The sequence below is a fragment of the Gadus macrocephalus genome, chromosome 16, assembly GCF_031168955.1.
Source record: "Gadus macrocephalus chromosome 16, ASM3116895v1".
Taxonomy (NCBI): Eukaryota; Metazoa; Chordata; class Actinopteri; order Gadiformes; family Gadidae; genus Gadus; species Gadus macrocephalus.
The window spans coordinates 14,406,151-14,429,521 of record NC_082397.1 but is presented as its reverse complement, the minus strand read 5'-3'; the positions used below and the strand labels follow the sequence as shown (position 1 = coordinate 14,429,521).

Below are 23,371 nucleotides of genomic sequence, written 5' to 3'. Positions count from 1 at the left end.
GCATTTTATAAAGCACTGCCTCTTCTAATGTCCTCCAATACCTCCCATTGTTAGCCATTCTGCTATTGCTACCAGCTATTGACCGTCTTTAGCTTAGCACTTCTGTACCAGAGGGAGGCCTCATGCTAGTAAACACCTCTCTGTTTCCCTCTTAACTGCAATGGATGATACTGGTTGATCTATGTTGTCTTTTGGCAGAGTCCACGCCTATTGCCCCAGAGGTCACAAAGCCGAGTAAGACCTGTTGCATTAATGATTTAAACAGAAAGACCATTCAAAACTGTTATGCAACTGTTATGCAACTGTTATGCAATTATACAATAGCTTATTTATACTACTTGTGATTACATATTTTTACTGGGAGCATTCTGGGAGAGATCTGATTGGATTTTCTAAGTAGAGTAAAGAAAAAACACCATCTTCCTCTTTAACCAGAATATAGGGACCATTTACACTTTAAATTATAATTTCTAACACTGTCAAGGTGAGCATTGCATTGAAATAGTATTTTCGTGTATTTCTAAATACAATTTTTGAATCCTACATTATTTCTGACATGACTGTAAACATAACAAGTCAAAAAGATTTGACTTTATAACTTATCCCCTCAAAACAATATTCTTGCAACATGACTTTCACTTTTCTTTAGCTTGTCCACTGCTTTTTGTATGACATTTCTGCTTTACAGTACTAACATAATAACCATTCATAATGCAAATGACAATCGCCTCTGATCTATTATTTTAGGATTCTGCTCCAATGAGAAGTATATTTGTCTATAATAGAGAATTTATTCTTATCATGATCAATGAAATGATCAATATAGCTGCTAGAGAAATTTTGCTGGAGAAAAATGAAATACAACTATTGAATATGATTAATATTGGATCATTCCTCAACTTTTGGGTAAAGATTTAATCAAGCTAAAGGAATGATATACAAAGTACGATTATTGTTTACCTGATGCTTTATCATTTCAACATTTTAATGCTGATGTTATTTATTTGTGTTCCATGCAGTAACGTGGACTGTATTGTACGGCATTTGATATATTCTGCAATATTAATTACTTTACATATTTCTTCTTTCTTTTAACTGTTATTTTGCTCGGTCGGAACTAGGTGGTGAGTTCATAATTTTTTTTCACAAATCCTATATTTATTACACTGACACACCCAAATGATGTTGTGACCTAATGTCTGACTATTTTGGCAGTTGGTGGTGGAGTTGTTCAACCTAGTGGTAAGCAGAAATTATTTCCTTATTTATTCACAGAAACTGATATTAAAATAGCATGAAAATATACAGCCTATATAAACGCATATATATTTTTACTTTTCATATTATCAACGAATGGGTAAGTGATTTGACTTTGACGTTGACATTGGAGAAACAATTCTCTGATAAAAGTATGGATTCAAAGAATATTTTTAAGTTCAATCAGTAAACTGTAGTAAAATAGCATGCATAAGATGATAATAAACTAAAATAATTTAGCATTATCGTTTATGTGTAAAATGTATGTTTTTAGAGTAGTGTACTTTTTTGGCCACAGGGTGGCGACATACACAAATAAAATAATAGTTATGTCTGAACGTTCGCGATGAACCTCGAAGGAGACAGTGATGCATATGTCTGGTCTGTTTAGGCGCTGCTGAAACTGGTCTGAAACCAGCAAAGAGTTATGTAGCAGTTGGTAAGAATTTACACTGTTTATTATATTGTTCAAAATACCGTAATACACAACATACCTCAGCATTCTAACCTGACTTAAATGTATTAATGGGTCAATTAAGGACTTTCTAGACATATGTTTTTAATATATTTCAGTGTTTTTGTTCTGATGGTACTTAATAGCTAACTTTTTGTGCAATAATTTAAAAAAATATTAACATTCTCCCCTAACCTACAAACAAATGGTGTCAGGCTTTCTTTATGAATTATGATAGCCTGTTAGCAGACTGCATTAGCATAACGCAAACTCCTTGTTTCTGGAAGGTGTTCTAATGAGGGCTGACCATACGTAATGCCACCAAATCTAAAATTCTAATATTATTGTGCAGAATATTGCACTGAACTGATCATTAGAAAGGCTCATTTTTGTTTACCTCGTTGTAAGAGAGAGCAACTCAAATTTAATTGGTTGTTCATTAAATGTGCAAAACCATGCTGGGTCACCTCACCGTAGTATCCTGTCCAGACAGCATGGATCGATAATATTACAGCTATATTGAACAGCTGAACGCACCATCAGAGCTTTCTTTCCAGACCCTCCAATTTATCTATGTATGCATTTTGTAGGAATACATCTTGTCAACGTTAAATATTGTCTAGCTGTAGCAGAGAAGAATGATGTAGATAGAGAATATGTTCTGTCTTTCTGGCATTCTAAATGCTGTTTTATAATTCTGATATGTTGCATGAATTATTGTCATATTTTACTTGTATGACTTATATTTTGTGTAATGTCTGTCTAAGTAGACATTACACAAAAGCAATTATGTTTTCCATCCTGCAGGACTCCGCCAGTTCAATATCTCCTTCATGATTCTTGTCATTTGTCATTTGAACAGACCCTTCTAGGTCTAGCTACTTTATTCAAGACAGCTTGGCCATCTCACTGCTGTCCTAACAGCATCATGCTGTCACTATGATGAACTTTAGCTTTCAGAGACCATTCCTCCCCCCGAAGACGTCTCCATTTGACCCACATGAAATGTACATTTATTGCGATACCAATTATCTATCATTCTACCTCTTTCCTAAGACGAGTGTGTGCTGTAGAATTTGAATATGTGCTTCAGCGTACAGTGGTTATTCTACATTTTGATCTATTCTCAGTCAACTTTGATTGAAGGGGCGTCAGCCAAGAGAGCACATGGGGTCTGACCGGAGTACCCACAGCCTTATCTTAATCACAGTCCTCATGCTTTATAATATACTCTCTGAGTGCTCTTCAAGGGATGGGATTCAGCAGGAGGAGCACACACTTATAGTCCAATCATTGTCCAATCACTCTCTAGGGACTGGGGGAACTGGCGGCGGAGGGATTCGTAACCCCTGGCTCGGCTACGGAAGTAAGTCAAGGACTTTTTTCTGCCATTTCAATAAGCTCCCCCTGCCCTGTCATGACCTCTAACTGGTGCATGTGTGAGTGGCATCGTGATGGAGGAACGCATTGAAATGACGTGACAGCAGCTGTCCAAATGATTTCCCATCTTGTTGCTTCTGCTCCTGCGGCTGCAGATCCCTACGGTGCTGGAGTGGGCCTGGGAGGCGGGCCCGGAGGTGTGCTGCCCTTAGCTAAACCACTGAAGCCCCCAGGTGTGTGTTTGTGTGTGTGTCTGTGTGTGTGTGTGTGTGTTGTCCTAGTTTGGCACTGCAGTTGAGCGCTTTCATGTGCAGCACTCAGCAGTCAGCAATAGACGTGTGATTTTCAGGTCTTGTGTTGACTAGAATAGCATCTTATTATTGCAGATTTACTCAGAAACTGAACATTTTGTTGACGACGTGAATTGTTTTGAATTGACTTCTGCTGTCGCTTCAATATGAAGAAGACCGTTAATATCAGTCTATGGTTTTGACCCATGCTGGACACCTTCTCCTCTGGCTCTTCTGATCCGTCCTGTGCTCTTGTGTTCTGCAGCGTTTGGTGGAGCCGGCGGGGCTGGCATTCCTCTGTCGGCCGGACTTCCTGCAGGTATGACCTCCACTCCCTTCACCTCGCATCAGAATATCACAACAATTTGTGGAACACTAACCACCACTTTATAGTCTTTGATGAAACTCGTCTACATAAAGCGCGTCCCTTCTCCATCTTTGACCTTGATCACTGGGTCGCTGCACAGTGTTTCGATTTATGCCCTCATAAAGTAAAAGGGCATCTGTGATTATCATTATTGGAACATTCCCATTGAGCAGCAAGTTGCTGATTGAAGGCAACAGATAGCGTGAAGCTGCTATTCTCTGTCACCTTGATCCAGGAGGATACGGTCCATACGGTCCATATGGTCAAGGTTATGGACAGGGTATGTATGAAACGAAGATGGCTGGTAGAGTGTGTGTATCCCCCCCTACCATCCCCACCACCCCCTCCAGCCTTTGGCCCAAATGCTCTGTGCTCAAAGTGGCGGTTGGTCGGAGGAAATGCCTTTGCGCTGCACTTCCTGTGTTTGAGCTCAGCAAACAAGCTAGTTGAAACCTCTGGGGTGGTGGTCGTTGTCATGGCGTCGGGATGAAACACCAGTCACAGGGGGTTATTTGTTGGAAGATGATATGATAGAGCTGGGGATCACTGACAAGAGGAACAAACACGATTTGAACAACTAGGATGATGATATGAAACTGATATGAGAATCACACTATTTGTTTCGAAGAAGAACAAGCCTCATAGAAACAGCATGTATGGAGGCTCTCTGTTAGTTCCTAGTGTCATCTCACCAGGCTTTTCTGTGGGTCGGATGCTGTGTGTGGTTACAGGTGGACAGGTGTACCCTGCTACTGGGGGGCTGGGACCCGGTGGAGCAGGAGGTAAGGCCCCAAAACCAGGTCTCCACAGGCCTGCTCGTATCTAGCACACCACCCCAGTGACCAGGAAGACATCCCGGTTCGATCTTTGCATGTTTTGCATGATTATATGTGCTGCGATGTGTTGCTTGTTAAATAAACAAAAGATACTACCATATAACACTAGCCTTTTCTAGGAGGTTTTATTTTTTTGTTATTTATTTTTGTTGCCATGGGAAATCAAAGAATACATTTATGTTATAAAACCATCTGTTTTTGTATTACACACATTTACAAATTAGATAAATTATTCATGTTAATGGATCAGGTAAGGAGCAGATAGAAACCTTATATAGCTTGTGCATTGAACATAGCAAACTCTCATTTGATGTTTTGGGAGAGCGGGAAGTCACAGCATCAAAGCCTGTCTTTAGCGATATCATAGCTCCCTCGAGAGCCAAGCTTCGTCTGAGCTGCTTACCCTGACATCACAGGAAACCATGGATGTTACCGATAGGGCCCTCTGAAGATCCAAGGTAGAACTAGGTCAGGTAGGTGAGGCAAAAAATAACTTGGATGGAAGGGATGCAAATCACCCCTCCATCACCTCTCCATCTCGTCTAACCACTCCCTCAGTTTGGGTCACGGTGGCACTAGGGGGAACTCCCCAGCTCCTTCCTCTCCCCCCTCCTGGGAGATCTCTAGGCGTCAGCCTGCTAACTCAGTCAACAGTAAAATAGACCCGAAGAGCCCCAAATGAGTCATACAGAAATAGGTCGAATTTTTGACGTTTGCCTGAAGATTGTCTCTGAATTTCAATAGGTTACGGCAATCTGGGAGCTGCTGGGGGGTATCCACAAGGTAGATATTGCAACATTAAACTGTCTCTTTTTATTTTACCCCCTTGAACTCCATCCAATTCCCTGTGTCCATCTAATAAAGTGATGGATTTATATTGCACCCATTCCATTAGTGCAGCATGCACTCCAACCAAGGACCTACAGTCCTGACACCTCTCTACTGCCTATCAAATAGAGAGAGTTATTGTGCAGTAGCAGATAAGGCTCTCTCTCTCTGTCTCTCTGTACCTTTCCCTCTCTGTCTCTTTCTCTCTCTGTCTCTTTTTCTTTTTCATTTGCTCTCTCTCTCTCTCTCTCTCTCTCTCTCTCTCTCTCTCTCTCTCTCTCTCTCTCTCTCTCTCTCTCTCTCTCTCTCTCTCTCTCTCTCTCTCTCTCTCTCTCAGACATGCCTGAACACCTTATCCTTTACACAATGAGTAGGAGGGTATTAACTGACCCAGGACCACCAGTCTCAATCACACACATTGCCTGACTTATGAAGTCTCTCCTATCCTATTATCCAAACTTTTTGAATGTTCATAGCGCTTGTGCTATACTGTAGATGTTACAGTGCATGTATTACTCCATAAATGGAGTTGTCCATAAATGGACAACTGAGTTATTTGTCCACTTTACAGGTGCTGTTGCTCCAGGTTACGGTGGTGGATACCCACAGCAGGCTGGAGGTAATGTGTGTCTGTGTGTGTGTGTGTCTGTGTGTGTGTGTGTGTGTGTGTACGTGCGTGCGTGCGTGCGTGCGTGCGTGCGTGCGTGCGTGCGTGCGTGCGTGCGTGCGTGCGTGCGTGCGTGCGTGCGTGCGTGCGTGCGTGCGTGCGTGCGTGTGTGGTACTGCGTCAGGTCCCAGGTGGAACATCACATGTTTGGTCACCCCACAGGGCTACCTGCTGTGTCATAAATCACCGGCCAGAACCGGGGGGGTGTCACTGAGTCATTTACCTCAGAGAGGCGAAGGAGAATGAAAGGGATATAGGGCAGAAGGTGTGGGTTGTATTGTCGGGGTTGGACTCTCAACGTAGTCCTAAGGTCCCCCGGCCACAGGTAGTTACTCCACTGTATCATTGGAGGACATGGAAATGTCTGGACTGACTGGTAGATATAGATTCATCGGAGGAAAGGAATTCAATAATACAGGATGCCGTGGGTAGTGCCGGTGAGAGACCTCGGTAGCGATCACGTGTTTTGTCATTGGCCGCATGTAGTTAGCATATTCTTCCAAGTCACTCTGGTCTTCTCCCACCTCTCTATCGACTGCATTAGAGACAGACTCGTGCATCCAATCCTCTTCAAGAACAAAATATTACAGTTTAACAGTACAATGTTTTAATGCACAGTATATACAAGAAAGATGACCTTTGCAGAATAAAATACATTATATAATGTGGGCTAAAAAAATAAAGTAAAGTGCTTTCACGTCGTGGTCGTTTTTCTTAACCATCCTGCACAGGGAGAAAGTGTCCCATTTAAGTATTTTAACTGTTTTGTAAATGTAAATATTGTTTTCTGTTTGTGTTTTAGGTGGATATGTCCCTGCCCCACTGACTCCTCAACAAGGTACCAGACACCAGTATCTCCCTGTTCTTCTATCATGTTGTTGTTAGTATATACTAGTATACTATTTGGATGCTGCAGGGATGCTCCAGGGTGGGCTTGTCATGGCATGTCTCTCAGTCCATCCAGTGACCTCAGGCCCTCATAATCTGTATTGTCCTGAACATCCCCAGAGATTACCCACAGGGGATTATTTCAAGTAGCAAACTGTTACTGTTTTTTGAGACGCTAACTGGCTCCATATCAAATCTTATTTGGTGATCTTTGGGGCTGCCCTCTAAATGCATCATAGTCTCTTCATCAGACTAGTGTGAGGTCTCTTCATCACACTAATGGGACTCACAAGACCAATTATGCGTTCCCTAATTTAAATCTATTTAAAAAAGGGTGCATGTTTAACACACTTGTGATCCTCCGCTGCTTCTACAACCCGGTTGCTGCTTGTTAAGGACCATTTTCTTCCTTAGCTAACCTTCATCAATCCATAATAGGAGACTCTTGCTTATTAACATCATTGATTTCAAGCCTGTCTACAAGCCTGTTGCTAGAAGAAGCTCCTGAATATCAATTGGCTGCCTCTCTTGGGCATGTAATTGCCCTTGTCTTGGCTGGCAGGGCCGCAGTGCTGGTTGGACACCACATCCCCAGATACAGACCTAGCCTGGCAGCATAGCAGAATTAGAACCGGATAGGATCCGCGGTGCCTTCTGTCTTAAAATGTCCCTCACCTTTATCTCCTTGTTTTGCAGCCAAAGCAGCAAAGTATGGAGCGTTGGGGGGATTCCTTGGGGGTGCAGGAGGAGGAGCCTACCGGGGTGTGTAGCGTCTCCTTAATGTTACTGTGAATATCTGTTACCTTCATGCTTAGTGGAAGACAACTGTTTTAAAGGATGCCAATCATCATAGGTTAATAATTGATAGTAATACAATGAACAGCATGTTACTGATAAGAGAAGCCTGTCGATGGTCTGAAATGGATTTTACTGTTAAACATTAACACCCTTTTTATATATTGCGTGCAAGATGCTGTTTGATAAAGAGTTAACTCTGGATGCTATTTTTGTGAATTGTATCACAGGTTGCCAGGGGAAGTTTTGTGGCAGGAGGAAGTAACGGATCTCTGGGCTACGCTGTGACCTCAAGAAACCATGGTGCTACTGCATGATGTCGAATGTACATTTTGTATGCAAACACATCCCCCGATTAGAGAGCATGTAGGGATGGTTGATACTTACTTTGTCCTACAGACCCACCGACTCAGAATTTTGTAAAACTTATCTTTGATGAAGCTAGTTGAACTGATGAATGATATGATAACATGTCCGTTTATCATATGATGACATGACATTTCTTTTGTTTTGTTTGTTGTACCGCTTATAGGGTCAGATGAAGAAAGTGTTATTGAACAGACAACCTGCCCTCATTGCTACTAGGTTAACTAGTATTTGTGTAATGGACAACATGCCAGTTTCTCAAAATGAGAAACTGGTGGCCCTCAAATAAAATAAAAAAGTCCAATAAAATAAATAAAAACTAGAATATAGAAATAGTTAAATATTTTAAATTCAAGAGAAACAGTGTTTTTTGCAGGGGTCTGTGTTTATGCCCCTTCAACCTAGCCTGGTGAAAGATCACTTGTGTAGAGGACAAAGGGATTGACACGTGCGTGCTAACACAACCGTACAATACCATCTTGTAATCGACTGTGCACACTGTAGGCATTTGGTCCTCCATCCTTGGATGTGTTAGGGTTCTCAAACCACCACCCTGCATATCCTATGGAGGTGGAGGTGAGAGGTAGAAGGCATGTCCCTGGTGCTGACGCATACTTCTTCATGGTGCATGTTCTCTGTTCATGTTAAGCTTGTGACTGTAAAGAGCAGCCAGTTTGCCAGGTTGTTATGACCTGCTCTCCTCAACAATGGTCATTCTATGCAGTTAAGCAGCCCTGATGTCACCTTATTTCTATCATGACCAAAAGTGTAAATGAATGAAGGACCGTTTTGTGCTCAGGATTATTGTATACCAGAAGGTGTTTCATGTCCTTAAAAAAAAAACGTTAGGATACTGCTCTGGTATGTACATTGTTGCAGGACAATGACTTATTAATTGAGTGTAGTCTCACTAATTAAGGCTTTCTGTATTTACATTTAGGCAACTTGTCATTATTCAAGATTCTGTTTTCACCCAACCTTATTTTCCTCATCATTTTGTCATTAGCAGGTATGTCTGAACAAGAAGTGAGAAAATATGTTTTAAACTTTGCTTCAGCATTTATTCAATGTTGAGAATTATACTGACTAAGAGCTTTTTTTAAAGATGGAGACTACCTATGTGTTTATGCCCTGTCTAAGTGGGACTTTACCGACTTGAGTTACATTAAAGGAAGTCTCACGCGTGATCAGCTCAACTAATAATAGACCCTCTTTATATATGTGTGTACTGTATTTTATACCAGTTTGACTTAAGCGCACTTGGTTGTATTTCGTGCTTCTGTAAGAACTATATTTGAGCCTTGCTAGGTCCAACCTTGTCTTCTGTGCCGTGAGATACTATGTTCATCTTAATTTAAAAAAAGAAATTAAAAGGAGAACCATGGGGATTTTGCACTTTTTTGTATTTCTACGACACACTATGACATGCGCCAGACATCCTGGCATTTTATTTGCTTCATAAGATAACAAAATAAAATGTGTTTAAAAAATCAATCCATCACTGTTTTGTGTCTTATTGATAGGGAGGTCGGGATGTGATGATGGGCCTCTGGAGATAATCCAAATATATAAATCGATATTTTTAAATATTTATTTTTTCTCTGTCCGAATATTCTAGGACTACATAACGTGTTTGTGTTAACGGCCCAATTGTGGGTTATACAGTCCGTCGTTGGATATTTAAAGATAGATAAATTAAAGTAGGCCACATATAAAAGGGGGGCTGAACCCGGGGTTAAGTGTATCTCATGCCCTCGCTAAACCATTCAGCGCGTACACGGACTTCACTTCAATGTGCTTATGCAAAATAAACTGGTTGGCCCACCCCCCTGACCAGTAGCAGCGGTCCGTTGTCCCTTCCATGTTCCTGGTATCGTCGCTGGTTGGCCAACCCGTGGGGCCTCTGGCCACTAGCAGCGCTCCATTGGCCCATCCTTTTCGAATGAAGCGCCGCATACATAAGTTCCCTGGTAGAGCTGAGCTGCGCTGCCGGAGCGTCTATAGGGGGGTTGTGTATGTTGCCTTCTGGTGTCGCAACCAGTCCTCACGACCGCAGGGCAGTGCTCGCTGACCGGTCATCTGTACATCCGAAGCGGCTGGCTCTTGCGTAGAGCTCCTGGTCGGAGAGTGGATGAGGTTGATGCTGCTTTGCTGTACCTGGAAGGACGAACGCATGGGAGAGGAGGAAGGTAAACCTGACTTGTGCCAGGCGTGCAGCAGGGTGGAAGATGCGATGCGATCATTTGGCACTAACGCGAATGAATGTCACGCGTTGAGCTTTTTGAATTAGACAGAATTCTTGACATAGAAAAATTAAACGTATACCATTTATTATTAATTTGACTGCAAGGGCTTGTCCCGCAACTGTTGCTGCGCTCCCCGCGTTGATGAAACCGTTATGATGGGAATTCAGGTCCTGTATTTGTCTATGTCACTCGATTTTGTCTGATTACAAAAGTGCTGTTAATGGACCTGTTTTAAACTCATCCGTGGTAACTGGTAGTCTACACATTTTTCACTGCAAAATCAAAACCTACAATGATTGGGAAGGGGCGGAAATTGTGCAGCAATCTCTAACGGCGGGGACATCTATCCGCCCCTGTCGGCTGCTGAGCTCCACCTAACTTACAAAAATAATGCCTACTACACCATTAACATTTAGCCTACAGCAAGATCATTGACAGATGTATTGTACACAATCATATTAGGCTAATGCCCAATTAATGAAGTTCTACTAGAATATCCACAAATTGATTATTTATTCGTATCCAGTGTAGAGTTGTCAAGGGATAACGTACGTGTGTTCAGTTAGTTACCAAGGCATAAGGGTCAGTATGTAGAAGAGCTTGGTCCAATGCTCTGTTGATAAATCTAAATGAACCTAAAAGTTGATAAAAGAGCCAAGAAAAGGGTTGGTGGGCGAAAAGAAAGTCGAGGCATCAGCACTAAAAGACCTGCTTCAAGCCACTGTAATCAATAAGCCTCTGTGGCAGGAGCGCTCAGTGAAGCATTTGGGAAATAAGCCATAGAGCACATCCATCTACTGCCTAAAAGTCACAGGGTCTAGCATCGCCTTGGCAGCAGAGTGAAGTACAGAAGGTCCCCCCCACCACCCTCCTTCATGCTGACTACCAGCACTCTGATATAAACACCACACCAATTTGAAGAAGAAAAAAAGTCTAGAATTAAATGACTGCCTTGATCAAATGTGGTGTTGAGCATATCTACGATAACATACGTACTGTAATAATCGTTACACTCAACTCAATCTTAATTTCTGTCATTATACTTTGATGATTCGTGGCCCTTTGGGATAGAATTCACTACAAAGTTACTCTGTGGGGTAGAGAGAAATAAAATACTAAAAGTGGACATTAGGAAGGTATACATTTTGTGAACATACCTTCTTTACAGACTAAGATGAACAGAATAAAATGATAAATGGGTATGAATGGACATTGAAACACAAATGTGGTTACTCAGAATATGTAAATGTTTGGTACATTCTATGCTGTGTGATTCTAGCGTAATGGCTGCTATTTCTTGTAGCAATGTTTGTAGTAATATTTGTCCTCATATTTGAAATGCAGTCACACAAAATCCACAGACAACGGTTCTCCTGCCAGGCTGTCTGCTTCAGAAGCTTTGATACAGTTAAGCTCCTCATCACCGATAAGGACCGTTTAGCTCCATCAAGAATGCGGCGTGTGCCTGAATGAGGGATTTTTTTCTGCTTCTATTTTTAGCAGTCTAGTTTCCCCTAATGCACTTGGTCAACGATGTATATCTGTAGCCCTGCAAGCGATAACATTAGACAGAGCATGGAGCTACAGCCGTCAAAGAGTACAGCAGGTCACTAAGTCTGAGACAGGTCGATCCAGGTAAACCATTATGGTCGCGCTGCCATGGATACTGGATGTACACAGCCGATGATTGATAATCGTATGGGATTAGAGAAAGGTGAAATTTTTCATTTTGAAACCTAAATCCTTCTTTTAATCTGCTGTGTGTGTATGTGAGATGGGGGACGTCAACCAATCACCATGAAAGGAGGAGGATTGAATCTGGTGTCCGGGCTCGTCGGCCTCATCCCTTAACGCTTGTTGGGCTTTATTTGCATAAAAAGGACAGTTTTCAGATTGATAGACATCATGACTTGTCGCTTGTTTTCTAAACGGGGATTTGCATGTACTATGCAAATTGAATACAAAAAGGGTGTACTTTTTGACATGATCTCCATGTAGCCCCTGACTGGAGGCATATTGACTCGTGTGTCTCTGTGTCTCGCAGCTGGCGGTCGCTTGCCCGTTTGTGCAGGATGCAGACAGAGGATCTACGACGAGCAGTACCTCCAGGCGCTGAACGCTGACTGGCACACCGTCTGCTTCAGGTTAGTGTCAAAAAGGCAAAATAATCCATAATCCTCATGAATAAACATGAACCGCACCTACTTTGAAGCTCTAAAGCCTTTTAACGCAGTGGCCATGGAAGCTGCTCTCTCTCTCTCTCTCTCTCTCTCTCTCTCTCTCTCTCTCTCTCTCTCTCTCTCTCTCTCTCTCTCACTTAAGTGTATACGAGGCAGGGGATACGGCTCTTGTCAAATGCCAGAGTGATAAATTCATCCAGAATGATGACAAATTTAAGATGCAAAATCTTGGAGCAGAAGCCTGAAATTGCGATTGTGTGGCCAAAACAGTGCGAGCTCGTCCCTCATTGTCATAGATCATCATTGGAAAGTGAACCACAGTAATAACCTTCACCTTTTCACATGTGGCGCAATCATTTTTACTTTTTGTTGGTGGAGAGAGCTTTCGGTTAATTGCCGTGTTTCGCCGTGTCCCCCTGAGTCATTGTGTTTGCTCAGCGCTTTTAAGTGTCAGTGTGATAAAGAGGTGCGCATAGCCGCGTGACGATACGATAAGGGCTGTTGTTGTGCCTCGGTCCAAGTGGAAACGAGGTCACAGGAACAGGAGGGGGGTGCTGTTGGGGCTCGGTTCCCCGACAGTTCATGGACATGATACTCAGGAATAGTGAATAGGGGGAGACATTGTTGTGTTTGAGAAGGACCACAGCGTTTCTCATGCATAACAATGTTTTAAGTAGCCATGGTTACAGTGGGATTGCACTCATTTAGTGTTTTACAGTACTACCGCTCTCTTGAGTCCTCTCAATATGCAGCATCGTCAAAAGAGAAGCCCATGCTGCATTCTGAAATAGAAGCCTAAATACTTTTCTTTGGGATCGTAAAGGATGTGGTCTGTTTGTTTAGACCCCAGGTAATTGTTGACATTGTCTATGTCAAGATGTATATCAGCCATGACTTTTGTCCAATTGACCCCTTCTCGCGGTTCAGGCTCATTTAGAATTGGGCAGTAAGCGTTCCTTTGACATCCATTATATTCCAATCGAGTGTTGAGCCACTCCCATCCCTGGATCGTGGTACAGCGAACAAGAGCATGTGTCCTGGGTAAACAAGCTTAATTCACATTAATAGGTGGCCATCTTTGTACAGTACAGTATCTGGTTCCATGAAAGAAACAGGAGCCAAATGGCATCGGTGTGGTCCTCAATAACATTGTTTTCTTCATACTCTAAATGCTCTCATGGTGGTACGGACCTTAAGGTATCACAGGAAACAAGGGCCAGACGTACACAGGCTTGGATACAGTGTTTTTAAACACACACAAAATGAGACACGTCTTCAAACAATCTTTCTTTTTGGACTGTACTGCAAATCTATTGATTGGATCACTCGTCCGGCAGTGCGCCAGGTCAAAGTTTAAATAATTCAAACTTTGAAGCGAGTCCCCTGCACGGTAACTGTGGCCAGGTCAGGCTCACGGCCCCTCCCCTCCCCGAAACGCAGCGCCGCTTTCCCCATAGGGAACAATGGAGTGGATCGCACACCTTGTTGCGTCTACAGTTCATCGCATCTTGAAAGGTTTTCAGTGTTAAACTCACTTTGGTTTCCCATAATGTTACACTATATGTTTGAATACCCCTGGAAAGATCATTAAAATGGCGGCCTCGTGTGTGTCTGTAGGTGTGTGTGTGAGGATCCGTTTCACAGCTCTTGTCTTTACAGAGTTATTATAAAACATGTGTTATTAAACACTTCTACCCATCCTTAAGATCTCTTGCTCTTGCTCAGAAATGAAAGCAGGGTGAATAGGGTCATTCTCTATGCGTTAGGTTAAAGGCTCTCTCCCACTTGCTCTATGGTGCATCTGGACTGTATACATTGATCCACAATGATGCATGATGAATGGCTGATGTACATTATGGATAGGAGGACTTTAGGACTCAATAATGCAATTTAAGTTTCTGCTTAGTAGTACAAGTTGGAATTTCTTCTACAAAATCAATGGAAATTAAAAAAATGTCATACGCTCACATTGAATGTGTTATTCATATTCAGAATTACCCAAACAAATAAATGTGAACATATTTAAAAAGCAATCGTTACGGGACATGTTCTAATGAGTTATTCTGACTTGACAATTACCTAGATTGGTTTGATTATTTTGTGAATCTATAGTTGAGTAGTTTGAGATGGATTACAGCTTCCCAGCTTGCCATTAATTCATCAACAAAGTACAATTAATCCAAAATAATCCTTAGGTTTTGCTGATAAGCCAGCGACTGTGAAAATGGGTCAGTCTGAGTATCTGTTCACAGCAGTGAGTTCTGGATCTTATTTATAGCACATAGTTATTGATGTTGTTCCATTGTTGGTGGTGGACATGTTATGCAATAGCCCTGCCCCATCGGTTCGCTCCAGTTCTTCCCGTGCTATGTTTAACTTTCAGGTAAACATTATGTCTTTAAAACAGGTAGGAGATTCATATTTCTTCCGTTTGTGTTTGTTTGTTTTCTTGAAGACTATTTCCATCCTTTTTATTGCTTTGTACGTCAAAATCGAATACAAACGAACAACTCTGTGGCTCAGTATGGATCGTGTTTTGTATATTCAACAAATAAAGAGGCACGCTTCGTCCAGGGAACGGAGAGGCATGAGTGTGTTCCTCATCAGACGGCCGTCTGCTGTGGGGAATACAGCGTGTTCCCTGCAGCCTACGGTCACATGCTGTGGGCATGCATCCCCTCGATTCAAAAACAAGATGGCATTCTGATTCTGCAGGACTTCAGAGGCTGAAAGGTAGGCAGCGCACAGCGGATCCCCGGCCGAGTGCTCCGTCTGGACCGTTAGTGATTCCAACTGGCCGAATCCTTTCAATAAGAAATCTGAGGAGGCTATATGACCCCCCCCCCCCCCCCCTTTTCTTTCCTGCCAACTTCATACACACACAAACACGCAAACACACAAGCACACACACCTTACAGCTTAAGACACAAGCGCTGTGGAAATGTTCCCCATGTTTGTCATGTGTGTGAACAAAAGCTCGACCCCTTATGTGAGTCCTCCAATTTGGCCCTGTTCAATACTTAATAGGATTTCCACAAATCCATCAGTGCTTCTCTACATTACCAGGCCTCACACACACACGCACACATGCACACACACACACACACACACACACACACACACACACACACACACACACACACACACACACACACACACACACACACACACACACACACACACACACACACACGACGCAAAACACACAACATCCTCTCACCTTTTATTTTACTCGCCGTGCGTATAGCAATCGGAAAAAGATCTCCCGTTACATCGCGCTACTTGATCCGTGTTTTGGTGGATTGGATTATGGAGGGAGGAAGGCGAGAAGGCTTTGTTTCTTGGAGGGTAGGATGTATCGGGCACAGATGGTCGGGATCAAACCACATCTGGCTGTTCCACGCTGCAGACGTGGTTGTTATGAGTGTGAGTGTGTTTGTGGCTGTGTGCCTGGGTGCGTACATTTGTATTGCATGCACGTCTCAAGATGACGTTTCATTAATGCCTTTGGGTTATCCGTGCTCCAGGCTGATTCAAACCTGGGCCCGAGGATGTTGTGATTGACACTTTGTGATTGCTGCGGATCACGACAACGTATTCGGTTGTTAAGGTGAGCTTTAAGTGAACCGAGTATCAGTTACGGCCCCGGTGATCGTTTACACCGTAGTCGAAGGAGCCTGCCGTACCAAGAAGGAGAGAGAAAACAGTCATCTTTATGATCCACCTGAGGCTGTGTGAAAGTGTTCATATGTTCCCTCACCTCCACACCTCCACCGACTACTGGGAACAGTACCCTGAACTCAATGTAAAAAACACAGCAGGTACCTGGGGAACAAAAAGGATCCAGAAATAGACCTGAGCGCTCTTTTACCAGCGTGAAAACCATGTCAAAATAAGATGGTAGACGGTAGGGAAAGTACAAGTGGGATAATGGGACTGGTGCTGTCGGAGGTCCCGCGGGACAGGGAATAGAGCTCTCTGTGTCTGCAGGGCCTCCACTGCATCAGCATGCTGGAGGCTTTGTGGGAAATGGATGTGGTCGCTCTCTCTCGATCTCAGTACCTCTGCCTCTGCCTATCTGCCGCCCCCCTTTCTGCTTGCTTCCTCCAGCGAGGAGGAGCTGAACAGTTTGGTGCTTTTCCGCAGCCAAGCTGTGCGCTGCTGGGGCCAGACCATGCATTTCAAATGCTTAACACCGATCTCAATCACAGAGCAGCATGCAAGGTCTGATGGATGCATGCACAGAGTAGACATGGATAAGCTAGACATGCATGTATCGGTGTTAATGTGGAATACGGATGAGGAATATTATTAAGGCCATACGGACGTTTATTGCATACATTTTCCAGATGGAGTAGAGTTCACTTCTCAGAAGACAATGTGCCTGGTTTAATTCACTATATGGATGTAGGATATTGTGCTTGTTGGAGAATTACCTGATGGAAAAACCCTGACTCTGTGAGGCCGGAAAGATTGAAGATAATACTGTATCATATTTGTATTGTGTCATCAATCACCTCTCCGAAACATGGCAGTTTATGCACATTCTTTCATCACAAAAACAACAACTGTTGATGTTTTGACTTTAAAGGCAAAAGAAAACACCTGCCACACAAACACACAATGTTCTACTGACTTGTCAGTTTGTTCTGAAGAAATGTATGTTTTATTCACTCCCTGCAGTTTACGCTGCACATAATGCATATTGTAGCCGTACTTTATGTATGTAGTCATATTTTAACTTGACTACATAACTTTAAAATATTTATTTTTATTTAAACTGATCATTAACCAGTTATTAACAATATACAGAAAACGACTAAAGTTGTAGCTACCACTGTAAAATGGTTCCACATATCCCCCTCTGTCCGACCCTGCATTCGCTTTGCAGTCCTAGTTGACCCCTGCTCTCGATATGTCCACGTGACTCCCGGATTCCCCCCCCCCCGGAAGACCAGCACTCCTGTGTGGTTGTGTCTGCACTTTGGTAAGCACTTGCAGAAATGTTTATCCATCATTTATATTTATAATGCATCGACTAGAGGTCATGAAGATTGTTCCTCTATGCTTTTCCATAACACCAACGGTTGGTAATTGTTATTGTGTCGTCCATTATCTTCACCTGCATTAAGATGGATACTGTCATCACAAAGACGTTTTCTGTTTCCCCCCCACTGCCTCTGTGTGAAACAGACGCGTTATATCTGATACCGTTGTGTCTGTCTCTCTCTCTGATACTCCCCCACTCATATCTGCAGGGAGGGCTGCCAAGTGTCACGGAAACATCACTTCTGTCTTTCTAGTTCACCGTTGTAGTTCTTCATTTTTGTAGGGTTAGCTACAAAAAGATAATGCATTGTTTTTTTAGTTTTTGTGTTCATCCTCTTACTGCATCATATCTCAAACAGCTGCAAGCAAGTGAAGTTCAGCGCCTTGTGCCGTGTTCAGTGTTGAGGCAGACTCACCGAGGAGCCCTGGTGATTCAGCGGATCTGCGGCTGAATGCTCTGCCTAGTAACAGAGGCTGCATGCCAACATGCTTCACCACATTGAATGGTCTTGAATAGAGTCCTATTCTCAACACACAACCAGATGGCTGTTCAGTTGAATACCGCGGGTGTTTAGTAAGCCTGATCATGTTTAGGGACAGACCTTATTGTAGAAGCCTGGAAATCGAAGTAATCTTAACCAAACATACATTTGTATAGGCACTAAAGGAAATGGGGTTTAAGGCTCGCAATCTCTGATAACAAACAGTTATTATAATCAGCTGGCACTTACTATGTTTGATACGGTATTTAACGCTGTTTTCAGTGTTCCACATTCAAATATTATTCAATGGTTACTATGAGCATGTCTTGAGTGTTAGAAGAGAGGTTTTCTTATTTATGAAACAAATTGAAAGCTTCCCTCAGAGAGTGGACATTGCATGGAACAGGGCATGGGGAGGCACTGAGCAGTTGGAGAGGCAGGCCAAAGCATGACAGCATGAGCCTGTATGGGAAAAGGATGTGCCTGCGATGTCACAGGGTCATGTCTCCTCCCCCGGTGGGGAGGGGGAGATGGCAGGAAACAGTTGACAGAAAGGGGAGGGATCCACGCTCTGCAACCAAAACACTGGTAGAAAGAGGGGTGGGACTAGAGCGAGAGAGTCAGAGAGAGAGAGAGAGAGAGAGAGAGGGGAAGAGAGAGAGAGAGAGAGAGAGAGAGAGAGTCAGAGAGAGAGAGAGAGAGAGAGAGAGAGAGAGAGAGAGAGAGAGAGAGAGAGGGGAAGAGAGAGCATTCGTGGTAGTGACAGCAGTGCTGGATGGAGATTCATGTGTGAGCTGCACTGTTACCATCACTGCCACCAAGATGAGTCTGCCAGCTGACGGCCACAGTAAGGCTGTCGCCCAGAGACTACTCGGGGAGCAGCCGTACAAGCACCGGAGCGGACGCAAAAGGTAAACTGACCAGTGGGGGGGTCAAGGTTTAAGCTGTCATTCATCAGGGCTGAAAGCAGGGGACGCAACTGGTGGCTGATGGTTGATGAAGCAGTCATTGTTGAAACCAATGAACTATTGTATGTGTTTGAGATTTAGGTTTTATGAGTGAAACTTTGAAAGACAAACCCTTGCTGAATGTATCTTTGTTTGGATGTCACGCTGCTGGTTTCGGTGGTTTTGACTTTGTCGCGACAGGCGTTGAGGTCTGCTTGCCTTTCCGCGGATGCACACAACTTTTGAACTCATCAATTAAGGAAGAGCAACTCTTTGTGCACTATCTACTTCTATTTTACTGATCTTGTTTTACAAGTTTTGATGGATGTTTGTCTGATTGTGAAGCAGCAATGCCTGTTCTCTCTTCTTGCCCAGTAAATAGCTAAACTAACTCACCTGTTGAGAGTTCACCTAGCCTCTGCATAGCCATCCAGTCCCTTCTGCCCATCATTGTATGTTGTACGTCCTGGTAATTAATGTACGCACTAATTGTACACACTTAATGTACATTGTACTTATTGATAGTACTTAATTGTGTAGCATCTGCAGTTACAGCTATCACTGCTGTATACGGGGAATGGGGTTAGCCTAGCGATTGTTTGTACTTGCACTTGGTTCTATGAACATCTTCTTTACTGTACCGACATCGATATATTGTTTCACTCGTTATGACAAATGCACTTATTATAAGTCGCTTGGGATAAAAGCGTCTGCTAATTGGCCTTAATTTAAATGTAACTAATGAAAATTCATCAACTAAAAAAAACACTTTCCTACTTGGAATGTAGTGAGGGCAATTTTAGAGCAAAGTACACAAAGTTCTCACTTTCACTTCACATCATTTTGTTTGACCAAAGTTCAGCTGCGTATAAACAGTGTTCAGAGCTATTGTGGGAGAATCAAGGGCTTTTGTTGTTGTTTGTGATGGTGGAAAACTCTGGCACAGCTCGGGAGTGCATTTGTCTGGGAACCAGTTAAGCCCATGAAGTCAACATATGCTGGTTTACCACTTTGGTGACCCCACGCACTGAGAGTCCACTATATATTGGAGTGCATTCCAATATATAGCAATTTGCGTTATGTATCGTTATGATAACATAAATTAATAAGCATAAAATCTAGTGTTAGCGATATTGACCCTTACCTCTTGGGGATTCAGTTGACCTCAAACATGCCAATGCAACGCTGCTACACAAACACATCCTTGCAGCGTGGGAATCACATCATTGGCTCTTCAGTATTTATGTTGCTGTCCCCTCATGAGGATAAACTGAGGGTTAAGTAGTCCCCATATTACTGGAGACGGTTCGATAGACCAGTGCCTGAGTTCAGTACTACTTGACCCACAGTCTGCATGGGCAAAATGCTGAAGTGGTTATGGTGTTGGCTCCCAGCTGAAGGGAGCTGGCTTCAAGCTCCCCGGTCGGCTTTCTTTCCTTATCCAGGTGCCTGACTCCCACTTGCTCCTTAATGACATGAAAAAAAAAATCCCAATGCTAAAATGTTGGATACAATAGCAGCAATGACTCAAGAGTAAAAATCACCTTGAATGCCTTGGAAAATGCAGATTGTACAAGGGATCATTTTAACATGATCACATTGTTGTTCCATCCCCCTGTCAATTTACCTTGATGCTGATTCTGCCAGCTTTTATACAATTTCGCAGTCAAATACAAAGTATTTTTTTCGATATTTTTCAATGCTTCCTAGCCTGGCCCTATTGTGGTTGTTCAGACAAACGGAAGTATGCACACAGATCTATGAAGAACCACAGTGCCAACCATTAAAAACCAGAAGCAATGTTGTCTGTTTAGAATTTGAGTATTTTTAGAAGCGCGCCCTGTCTCTCAACCGGGAACATGAGCTGATAACAGTATGAGTTTCAGTGAAAGCACAGGAAAAGGCGACACTTTAATCACACTTTTGTTCCCCACCCACAGTTCTCCAGCCCCAGGTTGGCAGCAGAAGGGCTTTATTCCGTAATTAATTATCTCATTGTCTGTTTTATCTGTCATTTTGACCTTCATCATTCACCCTTGGGTTGGGAAAATATGCAAGGCTGATTCAGGGCCAATTTATTTGCCATTCTTTCTACACACAACTATACCCATTATGACAAATGATTCATTTGGTGCTGAGGTCATTCAAAGACATGTCAATTTATTTTTTGACTCTTTATTTTTCAAGCAAGTTGCAAAGATACATAGAATACAAGAACAGAAACAGACACAAGCTAAAAGATATATAGATTTTTTTTACTAATTGAAATGAAATGAATGCAAAAACAAGAACAAAACGGGGTGTCATCACTCATTCAATTCAATTTTTCACTCCCGATTTTAAAAATGTTAGTGTATTTGCTAAAGTGAAGCCATGTTGCCAAGCCAAAAGTGAAATCCTATTTCTGCACAGATCATTGTTGAACCGTAATCATCTCATCATGGCCTGTAATGTGTGTAGAATATGCGAGAATCTCTGGTTGTCTGGCTCTCTGTCTATGTCTGGCCCCATAGAGACCTGAAACGCTATTGAGGCGGGGGAGCTTAGCCGGGACAATACAAACTGCAGGCATTCACACTTTTTACTCGCCAGTCTCATCAGCGCTGCCATGTTGCTATTCATCGTAGACCTGGAACCTGAGAAAGAAATTATTAAAAAAACATAAAAGAATGAGAAGAAAGAGAAAAAGGACTAAGATCTGCAAGGTGTGCAGAACCCCAGCCCAGCACCTGAAGGGTTAAAGCCGGTATTGTGCTTGTCTGGGCAATGGGGGGAAGACACGGGTGAGCTGGCAACCCCATTGGCTGTGGGCCTTCCTGGTTTAAGCCTCCACCCAGATGGGGCGGGGCTTAAGGGAGGCGTAAATGAGGTAATGATTTTTCTTTGTGATAAGGGTGACATCATAGCCTTGGAATTCCAGGGATTGTGGAAGGGGGAGGGGTTGGGGGGGGGATGATGGAACATGTGATCACTGTGTGATCACTGTGTTGCCATCGGCGTGTGTGTGTGTGTGTGTGTGTGTGTGTGTGTGTGTGTGTGTGTGTGTGTGTGTGTGTGTGTGTGTGTGTGTGTGTGAGTTGCCAGATGCATGAATGCAGGTAATTTGTTTTTTCTGTTATTCGTTAATTCGCCTGTGGGGATTTTTGAGAAAGAAAGTGAACCCCAATATCTGGTTGTTGTCTATTAGCCTCGCAAACACCCATGTTCACACACACCCTGTGATGCCCTGTGGAGCAGAATACTGCTCATGGAGGTGCAGAGAGGAGCTGTGAAGAGGTTATCCCTGTGTGTATGTTTCCACTGGAGGGACTGGTTCCCACTGGGAAGCACAGCAAGGGAAGGAGGGGGTATTCCCTCAGACACATGCTTCCATTTCCTGCCCTCTGATTTCATCTGTGTGTGCAAACAACCCCCACTGTCTCTCTCACTCTCACTCTCTCTGGACCACTCTCTCTCTCTCTCTCTCTCTCTCTCTCTGGATCTCTCTCTCTCTCTCTCTCTCTCTCTCTCTCTCTCTCTCTCTCTCTCTCTCTCTCTCTCTCTCTCTCTCTCTCTCTCTCTCTCTCTCTCTCTCTCTGCCTCTCTCTCTCTCTCTCTGCCTCTCTCTCTCTGCCTCTCTCTCTCTCTCTCTGCCTCTCTCTCTCTGCCTCTCTCTCTCAGCCTCTCTCTCTCTCTCTCTCTCTCTCTCTCTCTCTCTCTCTCTCTCTCTCTCTCTCTCTCTCTCTCTCTCTCTCTCTCTCTCTGCCTCTCTCTCTCTCTCTCCTTCTGGACCTCTGAACCTCTCCCTCTCTGAACCTCTCTCTCTCTGGACCTCTCTCCCTCTCTTTCTCCCTCTGGACCAAAAGAGAAACATAGATTTCTCTTTCGGTTTAAAGACATTAACTGAAGGTAAAATGAATAATGTGTCACATGTGCATACATATGTGTTTCTTTCTAAACACTTGGCCTAATTTGATGACACTTGTTCAATCACTTTACAGCACCAGTGGGTTCTCAGTAACCCCTGAGTGTTAGATGGCCGGTCTGGTCAAAGGCCTGACCGTGTGGAGGCTAGTGCCTCTCAGCTCATCCTAACTCTCTCATCGGCCCGGTCGTCTGTGACGGAGGTGAGCGGGGGGACGAGAGCCTCTCCGGACACACAGCACTCCCCGCACACACGTCATACACCAACCTGTGCATGTGCACACACACACATGCACACATGCATATGCACGTGCACACAGACCGATCCCCGCGCACACATTCACACACCATCTTCTTCTATGTTATAGATGACTGATCCTTATAAATTAGGTCCCATTGTAGTTGGACGTTTATATTTTAAGAACGTGGTATCAAA

General features: G+C 43.3%; 2 protein-coding genes across 53 annotated transcripts in view; both read left to right on the top strand.

Moving 5' to 3' along the window:
* Positions 1-9,622, top strand: part of elna (elastin a) — a 52,190-nt gene extending 42,568 nt beyond the window's left edge. For 47 of the 50 annotated variants that reach the window (XM_060076376.1, XM_060076373.1, XM_060076371.1 and 44 more), the window contains 13 exons: positions 199-236; positions 1,215-1,242; positions 1,649-1,696; positions 3,024-3,077; positions 3,247-3,324; positions 3,647-3,700; positions 3,984-4,028; positions 4,480-4,530; positions 5,329-5,367; positions 5,984-6,031; positions 6,882-6,917; positions 7,664-7,729; positions 7,993-9,622. In XM_060076376.1, the coding sequence (XP_059932359.1) occupies positions 199-236; positions 1,215-1,242; positions 1,649-1,696; positions 3,024-3,077; positions 3,247-3,324; positions 3,647-3,700; positions 3,984-4,028; positions 4,480-4,530; positions 5,329-5,367; positions 5,984-6,031; positions 6,882-6,917; positions 7,664-7,729; positions 7,993-8,027 (620 nt within the window). In that variant the 3' untranslated portion in view covers positions 8,028-9,622. The remainder of the gene's footprint in view (positions 1-198; positions 237-1,214; positions 1,243-1,648; positions 1,697-3,023; positions 3,078-3,246; positions 3,325-3,646; positions 3,701-3,983; positions 4,029-4,479; positions 4,531-5,328; positions 5,368-5,983; positions 6,032-6,881; positions 6,918-7,663; positions 7,730-7,992) is intronic. The other 3 variants (XM_060076355.1, XM_060076367.1, XM_060076362.1) reach the window with 2 other exon arrangements.
* Positions 9,623-10,122: 500 nt separating this feature from the next.
* Positions 10,123-23,371, top strand: part of limk1a (LIM domain kinase 1a) — a 41,889-nt gene continuing 28,640 nt past the window's right edge. The window contains exons 1-2 of one of the 3 annotated variants that reach the window (XM_060076401.1): positions 10,123-10,317; positions 12,419-12,518. In XM_060076401.1, coding sequence (XP_059932384.1) covers positions 10,260-10,317; positions 12,419-12,518 — 158 coding nt within the window. In that variant the 5' untranslated portion in view covers positions 10,123-10,259. Of the gene's footprint in view, positions 10,318-12,057; positions 12,089-12,418; positions 12,519-18,822; positions 18,997-23,371 lie in introns of those variants that run through there. The other 2 variants (XM_060076402.1, XM_060076400.1) reach the window with 2 other exon arrangements.